Source organism: Coregonus lavaretus, assembly GCF_964263955.1.
Source record: "Coregonus lavaretus genome assembly, chromosome: 10".
In the NCBI taxonomy this organism is placed as follows: domain Eukaryota; kingdom Metazoa; phylum Chordata; class Actinopteri; order Salmoniformes; family Salmonidae; genus Coregonus; species Coregonus lavaretus.
In genome coordinates this window covers 22695846-22720583 of record NC_139997.1, presented here as the reverse complement: position 1 = coordinate 22720583, position 24738 = coordinate 22695846, and the positions used below count along the sequence as shown (strand labels likewise).

The 24738-nt window shown below is 44.1% G+C and overlaps 1 protein-coding gene across 1 annotated transcript in view; it reads right to left on the bottom strand.

The window, feature by feature from the left end:
* LOC311135932 (protein turtle homolog B-like) overlaps nt 1-24738 on the bottom strand; it is a gene marked incomplete at both ends in the record, with an annotated part of 216471 nt that overhangs the window by 30095 nt on the left and 161638 nt on the right. The window contains 7 exons of the mRNA XM_084169964.1: nt 1182-1408; nt 5000-5175; nt 12467-12578; nt 16917-17067; nt 18004-18123; nt 18289-18429; nt 19528-19670. Of these exons, the coding sequence (XP_084026090.1) occupies nt 1182-1408; nt 5000-5175; nt 12467-12578; nt 16917-17067; nt 18004-18123; nt 18289-18429; nt 19528-19670 (1070 nt within the window). The remainder of the gene's footprint in view (nt 1-1181; nt 1409-4999; nt 5176-12466; nt 12579-16916; nt 17068-18003; nt 18124-18288; nt 18430-19527; nt 19671-24738) is intronic.

Here is a 24738-nt window from a genome sequence, read left to right as displayed (position 1 = left end):
TTGTTTACAAAAAAAGAAACCAGTTTGTTCGTTTTAGGAGGAAAACCACAAGGAAATCGACCTGTCAAAGTGGACATGAAAATGTGTCACATCTCTAACAGTATGTTACTGAAGAAGAGGAAGACAGAGCACCAAATAGACGGTCCCTAGTGGTACAATTACCTTAATAGCTGGAGTAAAAAGCGACCTTCAGAATTGTGCTACAGTATAAATGTGTAACACATGATAGAGAAGTGTGTGTGGGTGTTGGGAGTCAAGCTAGAATAATGTACATGCATAGAATGTGTCTGCGTCCCAAATGGCACCCTATTATATTTATAGTGATGATATGGTGTATAGTATATTGGCCAAAAGTAGTGCACTATAGAGGAAATAGGGTGCCATTTGGGATTCATCATGTTACTGATGGTTAGAATGAGACTAAACATTTCACGCCAGGAGCGCAATCCGACATACAACAAAATAATGTTGGTGGAAAAATACATTTCTATACATTAACATGTAACTCTCCCCAGATTGTGTGCTTACATGAGACTAAGGAAGTGTCCCAAATGGCACCCTATTCCCTATTTAGTGCACAACTTTTGACCAGAGCACTATGGGCCCTGTTCAAAAGTAGTGCACTACAAATATGTAATAGGGTGTCATTAAAAAAAATATGTATATTTTAATTTTTTTGTATATATATATATATATATATAATTTTGTTATTTTATGTTTTTAGTAGACGCTCTTATCCAGAGCGACTTACAGGAGCAATTACGGTTAAGTGCATTGCTCAAGGGCACATCGACAGATTTTTCACCTAGTCGGCTCAGGGATTAGAACCAGCGACCTTTCGGTTACTGGCACTACGCTCTTAAACACTAAGCTACCTGCCACATTTGAGATGCATTCTAAAACTTTCTATGACTTAATTGAGATATCAGACAGACTTGGGGTTGACAAGGAAGATACAATTATTGTTGTCATATAAATATTAAATAGTTGTTTTCTTTGAAGAACATACTTTTTTTCTACAACTGACTCCCATCCCCAATCATCATAGTTTTAGAAACCATAGTCTTGGATCAAGGTGTGTTAATGAGCTTGGCTGGAACCAAAGCCTGCGCCCACACCAGCCCTGTGGATAACTGGCCATCTGCCATTCTGTATGAAACAGTGTATATACAGTAAGCTACCTGAATGAGGTCTCTGGCTAGCAGCTCTGTCTCTCCGGCGGGGATGGCGTCGTCAAGGACGTCCCACCTCTCCCCCAGGCGGAACTCCATGATGTAGCGCTCGATCGGAGCTGTGTGGTTGGCAGGCGGGATCCACATGAGCAGGACGCCCTGCTGCGTCCGATTGGCTGTGAGGCACCGCGGTGGGGTAAGCAGCACCAATGGTTCAGGGGTACTTATAGGAAATACTGGACGGAGAGAGAGAGAGAACGAGAGAGAGTGCAAGAGAGAGAGAGAGAGAGAGAGAGAGAGAGAGAGAGAGAGAGAGAGAGAGAGGGAGCATTGGAAAGAGACAAGGAGGGGTTAGAGAGCTGTATTTCAAATGCAGTACAATGTAACTGCAATTGTCGGTATTAGTTCTTTAGAAAGTCGATAGGCAACTTTTAAAACCACAAAACATTACTACTACAGCTGCTGCCACCAACACCAGTACCTACAGTGCCTTGCAAAAGTATTCATCCCACTTGGCGTTTTTCCTATTTTGTTGCATTACAATCTGTAATTTAAATAGATTTTTATTTGGATTTCATGTAATCGACATACACAAAATAGTCAAAATTGGTGAAGTGAAATGAAACAAATTAATAAAATAACGGAAAAGTGGTGCGTGCATATGTATTCACCCCCTTTGATATGAAGTCCCTAAATAAGATCAGGTGCAACCAATTACCTTCCACCTGTGTGCAATCTAAGTGTCACATGATCTCAGTATATATACACCTGTTCTGAAAGGCCCCAGAGTCTGCAGCACCACCAAGCAAGCGGCACCATGAAGACCAAGGAGCTCTCCAAACAGGTCAGGGACAAAGTTGTGGATAAGTACAGATCGGGTTGGGTTATAAAAAAAAATCCAAAACTTTGAACATCCCACGGAGCACCATTAAATCCATTATTAAAAAATGGAAAGAATATGGCACCACAACAAACCTGCCAAGACAACAAACCTGCCAAGAGAGGGCCGCCCACCAAAACTCATGGACCAGGCAAGGAGGGCATTAATCAGAGAGGCAACAAAGAGACCAAAGATAACCCTGAAGGAGCTGCAAAGCTCCATAGCGGAAATTGGAGTATCTGTCCATAGGACCACTTTAAGCTGTACACTCCAGAGAGCTGGGCTTTACGGAAGAGTGGTCAGAAAAAAGCCATTGCTTAAAGAAAAAAATAAGCAAACATGTTTGGTGTTCGTCAAAAGGCATGTGGAAGACTCCCCAAACATATGGAAGAAGGTACTCTGGTCAGATGAGACTAAAATTGAGCTTTTTGGCCATCAAGGAAAACGCTATGTCTGGCGCAAACCCAACACCTCTCATCACCCCGAGAACACCATCCCCACAGTGAAGCATGGTGGTGGCAGCATCATGCTGTGGGGATGTTTTTCATCGGCAGGGACTGGGAAACTGGTCAGAATTGAAGGAATGATGGATGGCGCTAAATACAGGGAAATTATTGAGGGAAACCTGTTTCAGTCTTCCAGAGATTTGAGACTGGGACGGAGGTTCACCTTCCAGCAGGACAATGACCCTAAGCATACTGCTAAAGCAACACTCGAGTGGTTTAAGGGGAAACATTTCAATGTCTTGGAATTGCCTAGTCAAAGCCCAGACCTCAATCCAATTGAGAATCTGTGGTATGACTTCAAGATTGCTGTACACCAGCGGAACCCATCCAACTTGAAGGAGCTGGGGCAGTTTTGCCTTGAAGAATGGGCAAAAATCCCAGTGGCTAGATGTGCCAAGCTTATAGAGACATACCCCAAGAGACTTGCAGCTGTAATTGCTGCAAAAGGTGGCTCTACAAAGTATTGACTTTGGGGGGGTGAATAGTTATGCACGCTCAAGTTTTCTGTTTTTTTGTCTTATTTCCTGTTTGTTGCACAATAATAAATATTTTGCATCTACAAAGTGGTAGGTATGTTGTGTAAATCAAATTATACAAACCCCAAAAAAATCCATTTTAATTCCAGGTTGTAAGGCAACAAAATAGGACAAATGCCAAGGGGGGTGAATACTTTCATAAGCCACTGTACATCACTGTTACAGTGGGGGAAAAAAGTATTTAGTCAGCCACCAATTGTGCAAGTTCTCCCACTTAAAAAGATGAGAGGCCTGTAATTTTCATCATAGGTACACGTCAACTATGACAGACAAAATGAGAAATGTTTTTCCAGAAAATCACATTGTAGGATTTTTAATGAATTTATTTGCAAATTATAGTGGAAAATAAGTATTTGGTCAATAACAAAAGTTTCTCAATACTTTGTTATATACCCTTTGTTGGCAATGACACAGGTCAAACGTTTTCTGTAAGTCTTCACAAGGTTTTTACACACTGTTGCTGGTATTTTGGCCCATTCCTCCATGCAGATCTCCTCTAGAGCAGTGATGTTTTGGGGCTGTCGCTGGGCAACACGGACTTTCAACTCCCTCCAAAGATTTTCTATGGGGTTGAGATCTGGAGATTGGCTAGGCCACTCCAGGACCTTGAAATGCTTCTTACGAAGCCACTCCTTCGTTGCCCGGGCGGTGTGTTTGGGATCATTGTCATGCTGAAAGACCCAGCCATGTTTCATCTTCAATGCCCTTGCTGATGGAAGGAGGTTTTCACTCAAAATCTCACAATACATTCTTTCCTTTACACGGATCAGTCGTCCTGGTCCCTTTGCAGAAAAACAGCCCCAAAGCATGATGTTTCCACCCCCATGCTTCACAGTAGGTATGGTGTTCTTTGGATGCAACTCAGCATTCCTTGTCCTCCAAACACGACGAGTTGAGTTTTTACCAAAAGGTTCTATTTTGGTTTCATCTGACCATATGACATTCTCCCAATCCTCTTCTGGATCATCCAAATGCACTCTAGCAAACTTCAGACGGGCCTGGACATGTACTGGCTTAAGCAGGGGGACACGTCTGGCACTGCAGGATTTGAGTCCCTGGCGGCGTAGTGTGTTACTGGTGGGCTTTGTTACTTTGGTCCCAGCTCTCTGCAGGTCATTCACTAGGTCCCCCCGTGTGGTTCTGGAATTTTTGCTCACCTTTCTTGTGATCATTTTGACCCCACGGGGTGAGATCTTGCGTGGAGCCCCAGATCGAGGGAGATTATCAGTGGTCTTGTATGTCTTCCATTTCCTAATAATTGCTCCCACAGTTGATTTCTTCAAACCAAGCTGCTTACCTATTGCTGATTCAGTCTTCCCAGCCTGGTGCAGGTCTACAATTTTGTTTCTGGTGTCCTTTGACAGCTCTTTGGTCTTGGCCATAGTGGAGTTTGGAGTGTGACTGTTTGAGGTTGTGGACAGGTGTATTTTATACTGATAACAAGTTCAAACAGGTGCCATTAATACAGGTAACGAGTGGAGGACAGAGGAGCCTCTTAAAGAAGAAGTTACAGGTCTGTGAGAGCCAGAAATCTTGCTTGTTTGTAGGTGACCAAATACTTATTTTCCACCATAATTTGCAAATAAATTCATTAAAAATCCTACAATGTGATTTTCTGGATTTTTCTTTCTCAATTTGTCTGTCATAGTTGACGTGTACCTATGATGAAAATTACAGGCCTCTCTCATCTTTTTAAGTGGGAGAACTTGCACAATTGGTGGCTGACTAAATACTTTTTTCCCCCACTGTATCAAGAAAACCACACATCATTCAATTCATTCTCAATGCATCTTGCAGTCACATCACACAGTTGTGTCATGTGCACGCCAGGTAACGTCACTTATGCTTGGCTCTCTTCCCCAGTCAAATAGATCATAGGTCAGTGGTGAATACCGTAATACCCACCTAGTGTGTTCACAGTGACGACCTCGCTGAAGGGGCCTGTGCCCAGCTTGTTCTGCGCAAGGACACTGAACTGGTAGGCCGTCTGGGGCTCCAGGCCGGGTACTTCCAGCCACGTCTGGCCAGCGGGCACGGGTATAGACAGCCAGTCATGTGGGCCCAGCTGTTCCCTCTTCACCCTGCGAGTAAGAGGGGCACGCAAGGAAGGAGAGAGGAGAATGGGCATGGGAGAGGGGGATGAGAGAAATACACATAGGAATGGAAAAGGAGGACCTAGACTTTTAGTCACTCGGTCATTTCAGTAACGGACATTTCAGTCCTGTCAGTTCTGTAACATGATTTCTGTCTGGTCAGTTCTGTAACAAGATTTCTGCCTCATTATTTCAGTAACAGGCTTAGTATTATGTCATTTCAGTAACACCATTTGCAACAGGATTTCTGTAATGTCATTTCAGTGACACCATTGCAGTCCAGTCAATTCAGTGACGTAATTATGTCTGTGTCATTTCAGTAAGATCATTTCTGTTACAGTGTTTAATTTCAGAATGTAATTTCACAGTATTTCAGTCAAATCATTTTACACAGTCATACAGTTGATGGTGGTAAGCCCATGCTGCGCTCAGCCGTGCAAATTCCCATGGAAGCCAAAGATGGGCCATGCTTTTGGTACAACATGACTTTTCTGAAGTTGAATGCAACAAATCTCCCCGAAAAAGTATTTTGGGGGAATGAGTTCTATACTCTTGTGTCTGTGTCCATGTTATACTTTCCAGTCAGTATGCATGGCATTAATCTCCATTCGTATTGTGGCATAGTGTAGGCCTTAATAGATAACAATGGATGAGTCCACTATGGGACCATGGGTTTATATCAATGTAACGGGTCAGAATGATAACACTATACACTAACAAGTATAGCAACCTTAGGGGGGCGTCATAATCCTCATATACCATATCCCTGTGCCATGTGATACGTAGGCATAACTTCCCCTGACAGACATGCATGAATAGCTGTACATGATAGGGACTGGGATAAATCACAACATGCTTACTGTGTGCTGACTGTCTGTCAACACGCCTCCCTGTGATTTACAGCACACGCCACGCTCAGACTGTGTTCCCGCCGTTCCCAATCCCGGGAAATCATTGTGCAGCGGCGTCATAGGCGGCATCTAGTGACTCTCTCGTCTTCGCCCTTGTGCGTATGTTAAGTGACATGATAGCTGTCGGGGTGTGTATATTATGATACGTTCACTATGAGGGTGTGTATATTCCTTTACCATCAGTGGGTTTATTGTGCTAGGTTGGCTGTTGGGTACATTCTGCTTGTTGTCAGTGAATATATTACCGTATATTCACTGTTGGTGCATATAATCTTCTCTGTTGAAATGTAGCTATATAACACAATATTTGAATTGTCAGTGTGTATATCACGGTGCATTGGCTGTCAGTGTGTACATAATATATTGGTTGTCAGTGAGTAAATCATATGGTGGCTGTCATTGTAATAGGATATGGTGGCTAGCCTGTCGGTGCGTTCGTAATGTGGTCACGGGATGCTGGTTCCATCTTTGATTGACACATGAAACAAATAAAGACTGTACATCCTTCCTGGTGAGGCTAAAAGCCAATATATGCTTGCTCCGGGATGCGATCCGGAGGCTCCGTACGGAGGGTTTGACACAATTGCGGAGCCTCCAGAGGCTTATGGAGGCCATATCGAGCTCCGCACCGCATCACTGTGCGCTTCCCAAATGTTTTAACAATGCGGAGGGCTCCATATAGCCATATTGACATGATTGGTTGGCAGTAGGTGGGGGCGGGAGGTCCTGTATAAACACAAACACACTTCCTTGACAACTTCCTTCACAACAGCTCTGCTCTGCAAAGCGCAAGAAGTATGAATGCTCTGACTTCTGTGGAGACTGCATCACAGTAAATGCTGTACAGCCACTGTAGACAACGGATTGACCATGCAGAGCATTTTATTCTGGGATCTCAAGATTTGGGATTTAAAGAAGTGGGGCACTACTACTTAGGGTACTATGAATATTTCATACATTTGAGTTTTTGCCAATTCTGCTACATGTAACAATTTCCATAAATCAATTTAAGGGGCTGGAAGATTTTTTTTATTTTTAATTGAACAGGACTTGAGTGGTGTCTGGGGATTTGTATTTTTTTGTTTTTTGATCTAAAGCAGTCTTCCAAGAACAATGACTAGAGTGCTGATAATGATATCCTCAGAAATACTCAGAAAGAGATGGGGAACCTGTGTGTGCGTGTGCGTGATATTGCTTTTGTATACCATGTTTGTTTGTTTTTGTTGACTGAGGTTAACCTTTAGCGCAGCGAGTTAACACTGTCATCTTAGATAGGTGAGCGGAACTAAACACTAGTTCGATAACAGGTCAATTCCACATCTGCCAGACCGTGTGTATATGTCAGTCCATACAAGTGTGTGTAAATGTGTGTACGGGTGTCTGTGTGAGCACATTAACGTGTTTACACGTTGAGGTTTATGCCGATACTTATTAAAGCTTTTGAGAGTGTGTGTGTGTGTGTGTGCGTGTGCGTGTGTGTTCTATGACTCTGTGTCTATGACTATGTGTGTGTGTGCACTCATGTGTAAGCGCATCACGGTGATGGCCTGACCATCATGTTTGCTAGAGGACCTTGTAATGAGAATTGTTGTTCTTAATCTCCGGGCCGGCAGCAGGGAGCTTTATGACCGTGCTCCCTGCATACTGACACTGTCCTCCAAAACCAGCCTCTCCCTACCTGATGCTCAAAGACAATGCATATGTCCCAAATGGCACCCTATTCTCAATATAGTACACTAGTTTTGTCCAGGGCCCATATGGCTCTGGTCAAAAGTAGTGCACTTAGGGAATAGGGTGCAGGCCCTGGTCAAAAGTAGTTCACTATATAGGGAAAAGGGTGCCATAATTTGGGATGCAGTCCAATGTCAGCTGCCTGTCGAGTCACCGCGATAACCGTGACAACGCCTACCCGCTCTGCATCACACAGTGACCTGCCAGTTTCACACACCACCATGCATTTATACTCTGGAGAGGCAGAGGAGAAGGCTATATGAGGCTTACAACCTGTTATAACACCATAGTGACCTGACTTAAGGTATTTAAAGCAGGCCATCTAAAGAGATCTGACATGATGGTTAGAGTCAATGACTGTATCCAAAACATAGGGCTATCAATGGGGCTTATGACCTGCTATAACCACCTAATGTCCTGACATGGGGTTAGAATTGGTGGTCTGGGCCTATGGGCCTACATACAGAATACATAGGATTATGAATGGAGCTTATGACCTGTTATAACAGCCTCATCACATGACACAGTTAGAATACACAATGTTATATGAGGCTGGTGTACACTGGGTTTGGGGCACATTTGTGGCCAACATTTTCATGATCCATGTTTCAAATTAATATCAGTCCTTCACACCTGAAACATAATCAAACAAACAAAAACAAATAAATAAACAACAGTGACCCAGCAGTCTTTCTATATAGCTAAGAGCAGCGGAGGCTATAGAATAGTGATATTTGGCAGGAATACTAGAAGTGGAAGGTTGCTACTTGCTAGCATTGCGTCAGCGTTAGGGAGAGCAACTAGGTGGAGGTATACACACTAGGCGAGAGAGAGTGAGAGAGAATGAGAGAGAAGGTAAAGGGGGACAGTTGGTTGGATAGTGTGCAGTCAACCCTCGAAACCCCAGAGCTGCTTTTAGAGAACCATTTTCTCTAACCCAACATTACCTTCCTGTAACATATTTTCTTAAGTACAGTACAGTATGACGCCTATCCTCTTACAGGACAGGTTGTAGCCTACTCATTGTGCCGCTCTATGTAATGTACTATATAGGGAATAGGGTGCCATTTGGGACAAATCCAATTTAAGAGCAGAAGTATGTGTTGACTTCTGTGAGTGATCAGCATTGTCTCGTATGTGATCAGCAAACTCGTGAATAACACGTACAGTGGCTTACTGAACTGATTTAGTTGTGTTGTTGATGACGATGGGGACCAGATGATGCCATGGAGATCTGTGGCAGTAATTCCAGTGTGTTATAAATAGATCTGATCGCACACCTTGCCTGCTGCTAATATAGGAACTAAAAGACAGCACTTCTAAAGGAATCAGTCATCTCAGGTTGAAAAGAAAACATTCAAAAAGTATGATGATTTGATTTATAATACCGCAATATAGTTCCACTAACTGTGATGTATCTCAGTAATAGCACAATGGATATGTGATATTTAAAAACCCTTGTCTAATATGAAGCACATGCATATTAATTACCTTAGTAACTAACCACTTAAGTAGTACAGCATTCTATTAATAAAATCTACTTGATATGGTAAGTGCCCTTGGAAGTAGGCGAGGGAGGGTGCTGTGGAGTCTCCGACGCAAACACGAGTTGTCTAATGACGCGCCCGTTGGCATGACATAAGGGCATAAGGGGGCATGGCGGGTGGGCACGACACAGCTTTTAGAGCACATTAATATATCATTACTTTTTTAGAGGCCCAGAGTGCTTAAAGAGCAGACTAATTGCGGCGTGCTCTTCTCGCTAATTGTCCTACTCGTTCATAATAAGGTGCTTTATATTCACTTCGTAATAACAACTACCCCATCTAGGGATTGTTATAGTCTGATACAGTTCTTCTCGCTGGTTTTTATCTGTGGTCATTAAGTGGCGAGCCCATTGGCTGTGTGTCTGTTTGGGAGTGGGATGACGAGCCGATGACGGGGCATAATATCCTGCGACAGGTCTGATCTGGATTTTGAGTGATGTGGTGGTGGTCTAGAAGGAGCTCAGTGGATGATGCTTTAGGGTCTGTATTCACAAAGCATCTCAGAGTGCTGATCTAGGATCAGATCCCCCCCATCTCCGCTTATTTATTATAACCGAAAAGGCAAAACTGATCCTAGATCCGCACTCTTACTTTGCGACACTTTATGAATACAGGCTCGCTCATGTATACTTAATAATTGATGCTAGGAATTGACATCATTTGAGTCAATTGGAGGTGTACCTGTGGATGTATTTCAAGGCCTACCTTCAAACTCAGTGCTTTGCTTGACATCATGGGAAAATCAAAAGAAATCAGCCAAGACCTCAGAAAAAAGTATTGATGCTAGGAATTGAGCATGTGTTGGTAGATGTTATAAGCATGATGAAGAAGACTAAGTGAGGAGTAAATGGGCAAAAAGTGTTTGCAATAAGGTAAAACTATTGTTAAAATGGTTTTCCAGGCCTTTTTGCCTCATTCTGAACAAAGGTGTGTTGCTACAGGGCATTTTCATGATAGCCAACAAAAAATATTTTGAATGCCTTTTTGTGATTCTCAATCCAACCATTTCGGAGTTGTATAGGCATAGCATTCAATGGATCTTATTTACATTTACATTTTAGTCATTTAGCAGACGCTCTTATCCAGAGTGCGTACATTATTTTTAAATTTATTTTTCATAATGGAGATGACCGATTTCTCCAAGAACTTGGGATGACTGTCCCCCTCTCTCCTACCATCGTATTATCCCCACCCCTCCCCATCCCTCTGGGTAACAGTTGTCCTTTTTTAAGGCACAGGTCTAATAATGTTTACATACTGTTTCACCCACTTTATATGTATATACTGAATTCTAGTCACGGCTCATCCTATATAACTACTGCTGTACACACCTTTTCGATTCATATGCTTTCCATACTGTCTCTTCACCATATACAGTTGAAGTCGGAAGTTTACATACACCTTCATTGTCATTGTCCATTTGGAAGACCCATTTGCGACCAAGCTTTAACTTCCTGACTGATGTCTTGAGATGTTGCTTCAATATGTCCACATAATTTTCCTTCCTCATGATGCCATCTATTTTGTGAAGTGCACCAGTCCCTCCTGCAGCAAAGCACCCCCACAGCATGATGCTGCCACCCCCGTTCTTCACGGTTGGGGATGGTGTTCTTCGGCTTGCATGCACCCCCTTTTTCCTCCAAACATAACGATGGTCATTATGGCCATATTGTTTCATCAGACCAGAGGACATTTCTCCAAAAAGTACGATCTTTGTCCCCATGTGCAGTTGCAAACCGTAGTCTGGCTTTTTTATGGCGGTTTTGGAGCAGTGGCTTCTTCCTTGCTGAGCGGCCTTTCAGTTTATGTCAATAATAGGACTTGTTTTACTGTGGATATAGATACTTTTGTACCTGTTTCCTCCAGCATCTTCACAAGGTCCTTTGCTGTTGTTCTGGGATTGATTTGCACTTTTCGCACCAAAGTACTTTCATCTCTAGGAGACAGAACACGTCTCCTTCCTGAGCAGGATGATGGCTGCGTGGTCCCATGGTGTTTATACTTATGTACTATTGTTTGTACAGATGAACATGGTACCTTCAGGCATTTGAAAATTGCTCCCAAGGATGAACCAGACTTGTGGAGGTCTACAATTTTTTTTCTGAGTTCTTGGCTGATTTCTTTTGATTTTCCCATGATGTCAAGCAAAGCACTGAGTTTGAAGGTAGGCCTTGAAATACATCCACAGGTACACCTCCAATTGACTCAAATGATGTCAATTAGCCTATCAGAAGCTTCTAAAGCCATGACATCATTTTCTGGAATTTTCCAAGCTGTTTAAAGGCACAGTCAACTTAGTGTATGTAAACTTCTGACCCACTGGAATTGTGATACAGTGAATTATAAGTGAAATAATCTGTCTGTAAACAATTGTTGGAAAAATTACTTGTGTCATGCACAAAGTAGATGTCCTAATCGACTTGCCAAAACTATTGTTTGTTAACAAGACATTTGTGGAGTGGTTGAAAAACAAGTTTTAATGACTCCAACCTAAGTGTATGTAAACTTCCGACTTCAACTGTATATATACACATCTGACATTGCTCATTCTGATATGTCTTAATTTCTTTATGTGTGTATTTTTAATGTATTGTTAATGTATTGCTAGATATTGCTGCATTGTTGGAGATAGAAAGATAAGCATTTCGCAGCACCTACGACAACATCTGCAAATCTGTGAACGTGACCAATAAACTTTGATTTGATTTGATTTGACCCCAAACCCTAACCTTAAAACTTGAGACTGGACTCAGACCAGTGTCAAGTGGCAACTTCCACCCCACTACCCCATCCAACTTCCCTCCTCGCCAGCCAAAGTGCAGAAAAGGAAGAAAGGCACAGAAGAGGGCAGAGAGGAGCTCAGGTTTCCAAAAAAAACAGTTGGGCTGCATCCCGATTCTCCACCCTTTTCAAGACGTGTGCACTTGTACACTCCTCCCTGTTATTTATTTCAAAACACTGGATTAGTGTGGAAGCATTGGCTGGAGGGAGAATGCTGAAGAATCGGGACGTAGCCTCAGAGGGGAAAAAGTTTGAAGAAGGAAGAAGCAGGAAGCAAAGCATGCTGGGATGACTCACACATGGCCATACCAGACTGAGAATGTCTGCTCGAAGCCGCCGTCGTAGCCTGCCTCCCACGACACGTTGGCCCAGGTGGTGGAGACCGCTGCGTGGACGTTGGCTGGGGCGTGGGGGCTTGTGCCTGGGGAGGGGGAGTCATGTGGGGATAGTGAGGAGGGTGGGAGTGAAAGAGAGAGTAAAGCATGAAGCATAAACCACACACACACACATACTTAAATCACACACACACACACACACACACACAAGTTGGCCTGGAAGGAAGTCAGCTCTTGCTCATATGTGTAGGCTTTGTGTGGTTGTGTAAGGACTACACTAAGGTGGTAGGCCTGAGTTGCATTAGAGTGGTCTTCTATCAGTGTATCTATGTGCATTGAGATTATGCATCACAGCAACTCTTGGCATGGTGTCTAAAGAACAAGCTCAAGCCTCTGAGCCAGCTGGACTAGACCTGATCAGGGCCACACTGTGTGTGTGTGTGTGTGTGTGTGTGTGTGCGGCCAACTTCTTTACACCTCCATATAGGTGACTCTGGGCGAGAACTTTTCTCTGATGGAGATACTGTAGCATTTCATAGCGAGACAACATCATATACAGTTGTCATGTAATTACGGTAATTCCTAAGATTGTGACCGACAAGCTAGCTATCTGGAGTTGGTTATGGCTCACTAGAATATTCCTACATTAGGCTACATGTTGGCTCAGGTTTGCCCCATTCCAAGCCCACACTTAATTTAATAGCATCTTAAAATGGTCACCAGTAAGGTCAGACTTGACAAATCATTAGAACCTTCTTCCCTCTCCACCTCCAATCACACATCAGCAACTGTGTCATAATAGGCGTGACCTTCTGCGGTCGTGTCACTTCGGTAATAACGGCAGATGTCACCACTGAAACGTTTCACCAGTCAAAATGTTATAATGGTTGGAAGGTAGACAAATTACCCAGGAAGCATTGCTGCTCTCCAAGAAAATGGAGGAGAATGTATCTTAATTAATTGACATAGTAACCGTAGAAGATCTGTAGTAGACGATTTGAGAAATCTCTGGCCAATTAAAGAATATCCCCTACCAATTATACACGAAAATGTGCTGAAAGGTAAAGGAGAGGAAAGATTTTGAGAGTTGGACAAATTCTGATCAATCACCAAATATACTGAACAAAATATTAACGCAGCATGTCAAGTGTTGGTCCCATGTTTCATGAGCTGAAATAATATATTCCAAAAAATTTCCATATGGACAAAAATATATTTCTCTCAAATTTTGAGCACAATTTTGTTTACATCCCTGTTAGTGAGCATTTTTCCTTTGCCAAGATAATCCATCCACGTGACAGGTGTGGCATATCAAGAAGCTGATTAAACAGCATGATCATTACACAGGTGCATCTTGTGCGGGGGACAATAAAAGGCCACTCTAAAATGTGCAGTTTTGTCACACAACACAATACCACAGATGTCTCAAGTTTTGAGGGAGCGGGCAATTTGCATGCTGACTGCAGGAATGTCCACCAGAGCTGCTGCCAGAGAATTGAATGTTCAATTCTCTACCATAAGCCGCCGCCAACGTCATTTTAGAGAATTTGGTAGTACGTCCAACCGGCCTCACAACCGCAGACCACATGTAACCACGCCAGCCCAGGAACTCCACATCCGGCTTCTTCACCTCCACCCGACAGCTGATGAAACTGAGGAGTATTTCTGTCTGTTAAAAAGGCCTTTTTGGGGAAAAACCCATTCTGATTGGCTGGGTCTGGCTCCTCAGTGGGTGGGCCTGGCTCCTAAGTGGGTGGGCCTATGCCCTTTCCAGGCTGTGTCATGCCCAGTCATGTGAAATCCATAGATTAGGGACTGATGAATTTATTTATATTGACTGATTTCCTTATATGAACTGTAACTCAGTAAAACCGTTGAAATTGTTGCATGTTGCATTTATATTTTTGTTCAGCATACAGTGAGGGAAGAAAATATTTTATCCCCTGCTGATTTTGTACGTTTGCCCACTGACAAAGAAATTATCAGTCTATAATTTTAATGATAGGTTTATTTGAACAGTGAGAGACAGAATAACAACAAAATAAATCCAGAAAAAAAAAATATAATAAATTGATTTGCATTTTAATGAGGGAAATAAGTATTTGATCCCCTCTCAGAAAGATTTCTGGCTCCCAGGTGTCTTTTATACAGACAACGAGCTGAGATTAGGAGCACACTCTTAAAGGGAGTGCTCCTAATCTCAGCTTGTTACCTGTATAAAAGACACCTGTCCACAGAAGCAATCAATCAATCATATTCCAAACTCTCCACCATGGCCAAGACCAAAGAGCTCTCCAAGGATGTCAGGGACAAGATTGTAGACCTACACAAGGCTGGAATGGGCTACAAGACCATCGCCAAGCAGCTTGGTGAGAAGGTGACAACAGTTGGTGTGATTATTCGCAAATGGAAGAAACACAAAATAACTGTCAATCTCCCTCGGCCTGGGGCTCCATGCAAGATCTCACCTCGTGGAGTTGCAATGATCATGAGAACGGTGAGGAATCAGCCCAGAACTACGCGGGAGGATCTTGTCAATGATCTCAAGGCAGCTGGGACCATAGTCACGAAGAAAACAATTGGTAACACACAACGCCGTGAAGGACTGCAGCGCCCACAAGGTCCCCCTGCTCAAGAAAGCACATATACAGGCCCGTCTGAAGTTTGCCAATGAACATCTGAATCATTCAGAGGAGAACTGGGTGAAAGTGTTGTGGTCAGATGAGACCAAAATCGAGCTCTTTGGCATCAACTCAACTTGCCGTGTTTGGAGGAGGAGGAATGCTGCCTATGACCCCAAGAACACCATCCCCACCGTCAAACATGGAGGTGGAAACATTATGCTTTGGGGGGGGGGGGGGTTTCTGCTAAGGGGACAGGACAACTTCACCGCATCAAAGGGACGATGGATGGGGCCATGTACCGTCAAATCTTGGGTGAGAACCTCCTTCCCTCATCCAGGGCATTGAAAATGGGTCGTGGATGGGTATTCCAGCATGACAATGACCCAAAACACACAGCCAAGGCAACAAAGGAGTGGCTCAAGAAGAAGCACATTAAGGTCCTGGAGTGGCCTAGCCAGTCTCCAGACCTTAATCCTATAGAAAATCTGTGGAGGGAGCTGAAGGTTCGAGTTGCCAAACGTCAGCCTCAAAACCTTAATGACTTGGAGAAGATCTGCAAAGAGGAGTGGGACAAAATCCCTCCTGAGATGTGTGCAAACCTGGTGGCCAACTACAAGAAAAGTCTGACCTCTGTGATTGCCAAAAAGGGTTTTGCCACCAAATACTAAGTCATGTTTTGCAGAGGGGGTCAAATACTTATTTCCCTCATTAAAATGCAAATCAATTTATAACATTTTTGACATGCGTTTTTCTGGATTTTTTTGTTGTTATTCTGTCTCTCACTGTTCAAATAAACCTACCATTAAAATTATAGACCGATCATGTCTTTGTCAGTGGGCAAACGTACAACATCAGCAGGGGATCAAATACTTTTTTCCATCACTGTACATTAAAACAATCATACAATTGGATGTGAGAGAGAAATTCATTGGCAAATGGAACACCTGCAAATTGTGCCATCGACTGTTGAATGCCAGACAGAATGCCAAAGACACATCTTAACAGTGGCCTGAATTCCCCCATCTGTAACTCTTGCCCCCACGCACACGACCTCCATACAGGCAATATCAGCAGACAGCTAACTGACTAAGTGGTCTTTCTCCATAGCCAGCTGTAGCTAGGGACACTATTCCAAAAAAGCATCATCGGAATTGGACGGCCTATACAAAACAAGTGACAGTTTATCTATCGGTTGTCTTTATTTATCAAATAAACTAGAGCTTTCAGTAGTGGAAACAGTCTCTGTGTCTACTTCCCCAATGCTGCGAGCCCAGCCCAGTTTGCTGATCTGTGATTTGCGAATGCTGGCGCTACTTCGTTGACCTTGCAAAATGCTCTTTGCACAAGTCCCCAAGCTGCTTTGGCTGACGCGTCGAGCTTTGGCAAATGGTCAGCGGTTGACGCTTGGATGCCTCCCCGTCGCTGCTGCTCTGCACAGCCCTGCCTCTCTTCACTATCCTTAGAGCACACAAGGGTCCTATTCATTAAGGCATGCAACGGAAACCATTTAAAAATGTTTTGCAATAGATCATGAAAATTAGCATTTCTGACTAGACAAGACCAGGTAGTCCCTCTCTGTTTCAGTCTGTTTTCCTCCGTTTGTCGCCTAATGAATATAACCCAGTACTACTCAGCTTCCTTTTACCATTGGACGTGATGTCCTAGTATTGGACTACTTGTATTTGATTACGTGTTCCTGTCTGTGTGTGTGTCTGTACCTGTTCTTGTATGTGTTTGATGTGTGTATGCCTGAGTGTCTATGCCTGTTCCTGTGCATGTGTACGGCGGAGTGGCTCGTACCAATAACTAGGAGGTGTGTGCTGGCAGTGACGCTCGTGGCAACGTTGGTGGCGACACACTCCCACTCCCCGTGGTCCTCCTTGCTCAGGGACTTGAACTGTACGCTGCCGGTGGGGAGGACGTTGTGCTTGCTTTTACTGGGCTTCCCTACCTTAAAAAGAAAGAGGGGAAGAGAGTGGAGTCACATCTCACAGAACAGAACATCCTGTATTGGTCCTGGCAAGGAAAGTAATTATCGCCCACCCACATAGCCTCCAGACAGACAGTAGATTAGACAGACAGAGACAGACAGACAGAGACAGAGACGGAGAACGGGACAGATAGACAAACTGGTAGACAAAAAGGAAGACAGACAAAAAGAAGGCAGACAGACAGAGACAGGTAGACAAAAAGGAAGACAGACAGACAGTGACACACACACACACAGACAGGTAGATTAGTAGACGGACAGACAGGAAAAACAGAAAGACTAACACCTCTAAAAAATTGTCCTTCCTCAGTCACTGCTCAGCTACTCATATAACAAAACATTTTGGCATCGGCATCACGGCGACGGTAAAGGGAGACAAACGACTGCAAATCACATTGTTTTCATTGGGAGAGATTAAAAAGCTCCTTAATCAAGAGACAATTGAAGGCTAATGCTAATGAGTTTCCTTTGATTGTTTCAAATGATAACAGCTCCATTAAAATGCAATTAAATCATTGTGATTTCTAGGAGCCAGTTTGATTGCAATCTCATCTCATTCTTTGTGGCAAAGATGGAAAAGATGACTCCAATATCAACAATCACCATCGAACCACATTTGGGGGTGTCTTGTTTAGAAATTACATGGTAGTAATAACCACCCGTTATCATTACTCAATAATGGTCACTTAACATTACATCATTTGGGGAATTACTAGCAGTGAGTAGCTTTGCCAAATAGACTGTGTGAGTGTACAGCAACGTGCTAACTGATACCCATAACTTTAGAGTGAAAGGATGGAGAAGAGGAGATGTAGCTCTGTCCTATTATAAAGTAATGACTGTTAGACCAGGCCACAGCATGAGTGCTTTGGATGATGGGAGGGTCGCTTCGCTTACCTTCCGCCATGTGATATTGGGATAGGGAAATTCTCTCTCAGCCGCACAGGGGATGACCAGCTCTCTCCCAGCCTCCTGCCTGTATTCCCCTCCGGGAACAATCGAGAACTTGGGGGGATCCTGCCCAGAGAGAGAGTGTTCCCCAATGGGGGTGAGATTAGGCCTGAGTCTGGGTGTAGCCGTTAGGCTAACTCGAAGCATGCTAGTCTTTCCGTAGAAAATGCATAATGATTGCTATACTAACTAGCACGCTATGCTAATTAGTGTTAGTATCAGCCTGCGTACCTTAAGCACCAGAGGAGTGGGAGCGGACCATCCCTCGGAGCCCAGGGCATTGTAAGGCATGCAGGTGTAGGTGCCCAGAGAGTCCTCCGTCACCTCGGCCACGCGGATGCTCCCGTCCTCCATTTGGCTCCAACCAGGGTACTGAGGGAACAAAGAGGGGCTAATGCTATGACATTGTAATGTTTGTATGGCGGGGCTCACCAGTGGCATAGCACTACCCCGTCATCCTGCATAGAGCTGAGGAGACGGTGGCTTCAAGATGGGATATGAAGTGAAAGGTGCGATCAGTCCCCCATTGTTCTCAGTAGTTAAACGTTCTGAATCAAAGGGGACTGAAAGCAAGGGCGAAAAGTAGGGGAAGGAAACAGAAGGAACAGCTAGATTTTGTCTGGGATATACACAACAATGTATCCACCCCTAGAAGCCTTAAACTAGGAAACGTAGCCACTAGGACGTCCTCTTTAATGCACATGTGAAGAGCTTAGTTCATCACCTTTGTTGCAGTTCCAAGCCTGAGTAGATTTCACAGTCTGTCATCCCAACTCAGGTAGAAGTTGCCCTTCTAGGCAAAGATCTACGATCAGCCTACCCCTTTTTTCCTAAACTGAACTATTAGGGGGGAAAAACACAAAACTGACTTTAGATCAATGTCTATGTGGGGCAACTTCACGCTACTCCACTAAGAATTAAGTTCTGGGGGAAGATGTATAAGAAAATATACTAAGACTAGTGAAGTCTCCACCCCCCTAAATGAAAGTTTCGGGTAAGTCTATAGGCTAAATGTCCCCTCCTCTTCCAAAATTCAAAAGATGCGAAATCGTGATTTGTCCAAATGATCATTGACGAAAAATCTGAGTACGGAACAAAGTCCCTCATTACCCGTCGCATCCCCACAGTCTGTTCAACAGACGCTACGATACCATCTTATGTTACGTGCGTCTGTCCATGAGAGATTTTGGATTCAGTGATGTCAAACATTTTGAACATTGCAGATAGAAATATAACAAATAGAGCTGACACCATTCCCTATTCCTACCTAACAGTCAATCATATCGGTTTTACACAATACATTTATCTCTGGACGTTATGGGTCGTATTCATTAGGCACCAAACAGAAGAAAAGGGACTGAAACCGGGAGGGGCTTCCTGAGCATGTCCAATTAAAAAATTATAATTTTAGTTTTCCATTGCAAAACGTTTTGCTACAGTGTGCTCTAATGAATATGACCCTAGATTCACCTTCTCTATCCGGAGGGGGTTGCCATCTTTGGTCCACTTGACCAGCGTGACAGGCGGGTTGGCGTCTACCGGGCAGCGGATAAAGCCTGGCAGGCCAATGGCCACGTAGATGGCAGGTGGCATGTCTTTGACACGGGCAGGGTCTGGGGCGAGAGAGAGAAATACAGTGCATTTGTATTGTATTTATTTATGTTTTTATTGGACAAAGGAGAGATGGTAGGAAAGGTAGATAGTTTGTCACAAAGGCAGTGGGCTGGATTTGAACCCAAACTAACATGGGCAAATATATACTGAGAGTACAAAACATTAGGAACACCTTCCTAATATTGAGTTGCACCCGCTTTTGAAGTCAGAAAAGCCTCAATTCATCGGGGCATGGACTCTATAAGGTGTCAAAAGCATTCCACAGGGATGCTGGCCCATGTTGACTCCAATGCTTCCCACAGTTGTGTCAAGTTGGCTGGATCTCTTTTGGGTGGTGGACCATTCTTGACACACATAGGAAACTGTTGAGTGTGGAAAACCCAGCAGCGTTGCAGTTCTTGACACACTTAAACCGGTACGCCTGGCACCTACTACCATACCCCGTTCAAAGGCACTTCAATATTTTGTCTTGCCCATTCACCCTCTGAATGGCACACATACAATCCATGTGTCAATTGTCTCAAGGCTTAAAAATCCTTCTTTAACCTGTCTCCTCCCCTTCATCTACACGGATTGAAGACGATTTAACAGGTGACATCAATAAGGGATCATAGCTTTCACCTGGATTCACCTGGTCAGTTTATCATGGAAAACATTTTGTACAATGGTGTAGGCAGATGCACTAACCGCTAGCTAGACCGTCCAGGCCACGAGATAAATATCATAGTAAAACATTATCTTTATGGTGGAGTAACATTGCTAGTGATTGTCGGATCAGTACTGCAGCAGGAGCCAGGGGAAATAACAGGTTTTATGAGCACGGGCTGTCGTTACATGATAAACTGTGCTTCGGTAGCAGCTGGTCTGAGAGCAGTAGCTGTTGAGGTTGTGTGTGTGTTTGGAGTGGATGGGTAAACACTGACTAGTGAACAGGGAAATACGTTTTGAGTATGTCAATTCATTTTCTAAGGAAGGAGAATCCTAGCCAAATATATAGAATGGTATTGTGTGGATTAAAATTAGTATAGAGCAGGCTGTCCTGTATTCAGAAAGAGTCTTTCTGGAGTCACGGCTGATATAACTTTATCTGGCAGCACGGATAGACAAGAGGAAAGAGGTGTTGGCATTAAAGTCAATGCCCTAGCCTTTAACTTTGAACAAGCCCGGAAGCAGGAGAATAGTAGGGCTGCTTAGCGAAATAAGGTCAACGTAGGTTGTTTCAAAGAGGTGTTTGCACTCTCTCTTGCCAACCCGAAGCAAACTGTTCTGGATTGGATATTTTTTGCTCCATATTTTCACAAATTGGTGGATGTGTAAGCAGGTCAGCTCAGTCCAACTTGGTTTGGCTCAGTAGTGTATTCTGTGAGTGTCCATGTTATCTTGTTTAGTGTCACTATGTGGCAGAGATGACAGATTTGCCACCAACGAACTTGTCTGCATTCCCCATTAATTCCCTCTGCGGTGTCTAACCTTTTAACCAGACATGTCTCAGAGTGTGTCAGATCTGATGTGGATAATATCCCTGGCCTAAAGACAGATTCAGACTTTGTCATCAAATCAAATCAAATTTTATTGGCCACATGCGCTGAATACAACAGGTGTAGACATTACAGTGAAATGCTTACTTACAGCCCTTAACCAAAATAAAACAACAACAAAAAAGTGTTGAGAAAAAAAGAGCAGAAGTAAAATAAAATAACAGTAGGGAGGCTATATATACAGGGGGGTACCGGTGCAGAGTCAATGTGCGGGGGCACTGGCTAGTTGAGGTAGTTGAGGTAATATGTACATGTGGGTAGAGTTAAAGTGACTATGCATAAATAATTAACAGAGTAGCAGCAGCGTAAAAAGATGGGGTGGGGGTGGGGGGGCAGTGCAACTAGTTCGGGTAGCCATGATTAGCTGTTCAGGAGTCTTATGGCTTGGGGGTAGAAGCTGTTGAGAAGTCTTTTGGACCTAGACTTGGCACTCCGGTACTGCTTGCCGTGTGGTAGCAGAGAGAACAGTCTATGACTAGGGTGGCTGGAGTCTTTGACAATTTTGAGGGCCTTCCTCTGACACCGCCTAGTATAGAGGTCCTGGATGGCAGGAAGCTTGGCCCCAGTGATGTACTGGGCCGTACGCACTACCCTCTGTAGTGCCTTGGGGTCGGAGGCCGAGCAGTTACCATACCAGGCGGTGATGCAACCAGTCAGGATGCTCTCGATGGTGCAGCTGTATAATTTTTTGAGGATCTGAGGACCCATGCCAAAATCTTTTCAGTCTCCTGAGGGGGAATAGGCTTTGTCATGCCCTCTTCACAACTGTCTTGGTGTGTTTGGACCATAATAGTTTGTTGGTGATTTTTTTTCCTGTAGTCCACAATCATCTCCTTTGTCTTGGTCACGTTGAGGGAGAGGTTGTTATCCTGGCACCACACGGCCAGGTCTCTGACCTCCTTCCTATAGGCTGTCTCATCGTTGTCGGTGATCAGGCCTACCACTGTAGTGTCGTCGGCAAACTTAATGATGGTGTTGGAATCGTGCCTGGCCATGCAGTCATGGGTGAACAGGGAGTACAGGAGGGGACTGAGCACGCACCCCTGAGGGGCCCCCGTGTTGAGGATCAGTGTGGCAGATGTGTTGTTACCTACCCTTACCACCTGTGGGCGGCCCGTCAGGAAGTTCAGGATCCAGTTGCAGAGGGAGGTGTTTAGTCCCAGGATCCTTAGCTTAGTGATGAGCTTTGAGGGCACTATGGTGTTGAATGCTGAGCTGTAGTCAATGAATAGCATTCTCACATAGGTGTTCCTCTTGTACAGGTGGGAAAGGGCAGTGTGGAGTGCAATAGAGATTGCATCATCTGTGGATCTGTTGGGGCGGTATGCAAATTGGAGTGGGTCTAGGGTGTCTGGGATAATGATGTTGATGTGAGCCATGACCAGCCTTTCAAAGCACTTCATGGCTACAGACGTCAGTGCTACGGGTCAGTAGTCATTTAGGCAGGTTATCTTAGTGTCCTTGGGCACGGGGACTATGGTGGTCTGCTTGAAACATGTTGGTATGGCTCAGTAGTCATGGCAGGTGAATATGGCTGCAAGAGAAAACTATTGGCTAACTAACGGTGCAGCTTTGAAAGAAATCCCTCTCAACATCTTAATCTTTGGCAAAGTGCCACAGTCTATTTATAGAAGGGGAGCGAGGAGGTGGGGTAGTGCCAGTCTTGCTACAGCTCGCATACACACTTTCTCTAACATGCACATATCCACACGTCTTTCTTTTCATGTCTTGTCTCGCTATACCACATGTACCAGAGCTGATTATTATAAATAATTCATCAGTGAAAGGGAAGAAGAGGAGGGGATCAAGTAGGAACAGTTGTACTGTCTTAGGGAGAGGATCTCTCTCTCTCTCTCTCTCTCTGCCTGTAATCTTGGTGTAGTGCTGCAGTGCCATCAGAGGACTAGTGGGGCCGCAATCGCCCACGCTGCCTGGCCCGCCTACCGTCTGCAGCTGACGTCACTGCAGAGGAAAGGGTTTCCACAGAGAATGATGTCACCTCTACCCCTCCTCTTTCTTTTGCTCTCCCTTTTGCAGCGCCTGTCACACACACACACAGCACCGAAACAGCCGGTCACGGTCACGACAATCTAATTCTGTGTGTGGTGGCGTATAAGGGTTTGAGTGTGTGTGGCTGCTCTCTTGGGGCAGGTATGGAAGCATGGTAGCCTGCAGCCCAACCAACCCAGCCCAACCAACCCAGAGAGGGCACAGAGATGGGAGAGGGAGAAGAGTGAGAACAGGAGCGATGGAAGGAGAGAGAGAGAGAGAAAGAGATGGAGTTGACAATGTGGCTTCAGAAAGGTAGAAGATTATAAGAGGATAGAAATAGACAGAAATAAATATGGAGAGAGAAGAGGAAGAGAGATGAAGAGAGAAAGAGTGTCCGGGTATCTCAGACAATGCAGTGCCTATGCAGTATATCTTAATGTCTTTGACGTGTTGTCTTGCAGTATTACTTAACGGCCTTGCTGCAAACAGAATGGCTTCCTTCTTTTAATTTTGTCATGCAGGCCAGTAACGTGAATGCAATGTTGTTGATCCCTTTGTATTTTCAAGTATTGTGGTGGCAGCATCATGTTATGGGTATGCTTGTCATCGGCAGGGAGTGGGGAGTTTGTTAGGATAAAAATAAATATGAAAGTCTTCAGTCTTCTGAAAACCTAACTCTGGGATATAGTTTTTTTCTTCTGCAGGACAATTACATACATGTTAATGCCAAAGTGGCTTTCCAAGAGGTTTTAAGTGTTCCTGAATGGTCCAGTCTCAGTCCTGAATTAAATGTGCTTGAAAATCTGAAACAAGGTATGAATATTACTGTCTATCTATGACTCCCAACCAAGTTTATTGAGCTTGAGGAATTTTGACAAAAACAATGGATATACAGTGGGGGAAAAAAGTATTTAGTCAGCCACCAATTGTACAAGTTCTCCCACTTAAAAAGATGAGAGGCCTGTAATTTTCATCATAGGTACACGTCAACTATGACAGACAAATTATGGTGGAAAATAAGTATTTGGTCACCTACAAACAAGCAAGATTTCTGGCTCTCACAGACCTGTAACTTCTTCTTTAAGAGGCTCCTCTGTCCTCTACTCGTTACCTGTATTAATGGCACCTGTTTGAACTTGTTATCAGTATAAAAGACACCTGTCCACAACCTCAAACAGTCACACTCCAAACTCCACTATGGCCAAGACCAAAGAGCTGTCAAAGGACACCAGAAACAAAATTGTAGACCTGCACCAGGCTGGGAAGACTGAATCTGCAATAGGTAAGCAGCTTGGTTTGAAGAAATCAACTGTGGGAGCAATTATTAGGAAATGGAAGACATACAAGACCACTGATAATCTCCCTCGATCTGGGGCTCCACGCAAGATCTCACCCTGTGGGGTCAAAATGATCACAAGAACGGTGAGCAAAAATCCCAGAACCACACGGGGGGACCTAGTGAATGACCTGCAGAGAGCTGGGACCAAAGTAACAAAGCCTACCATCAGTAACACACTACGCCGCCAGGGACTCAAAT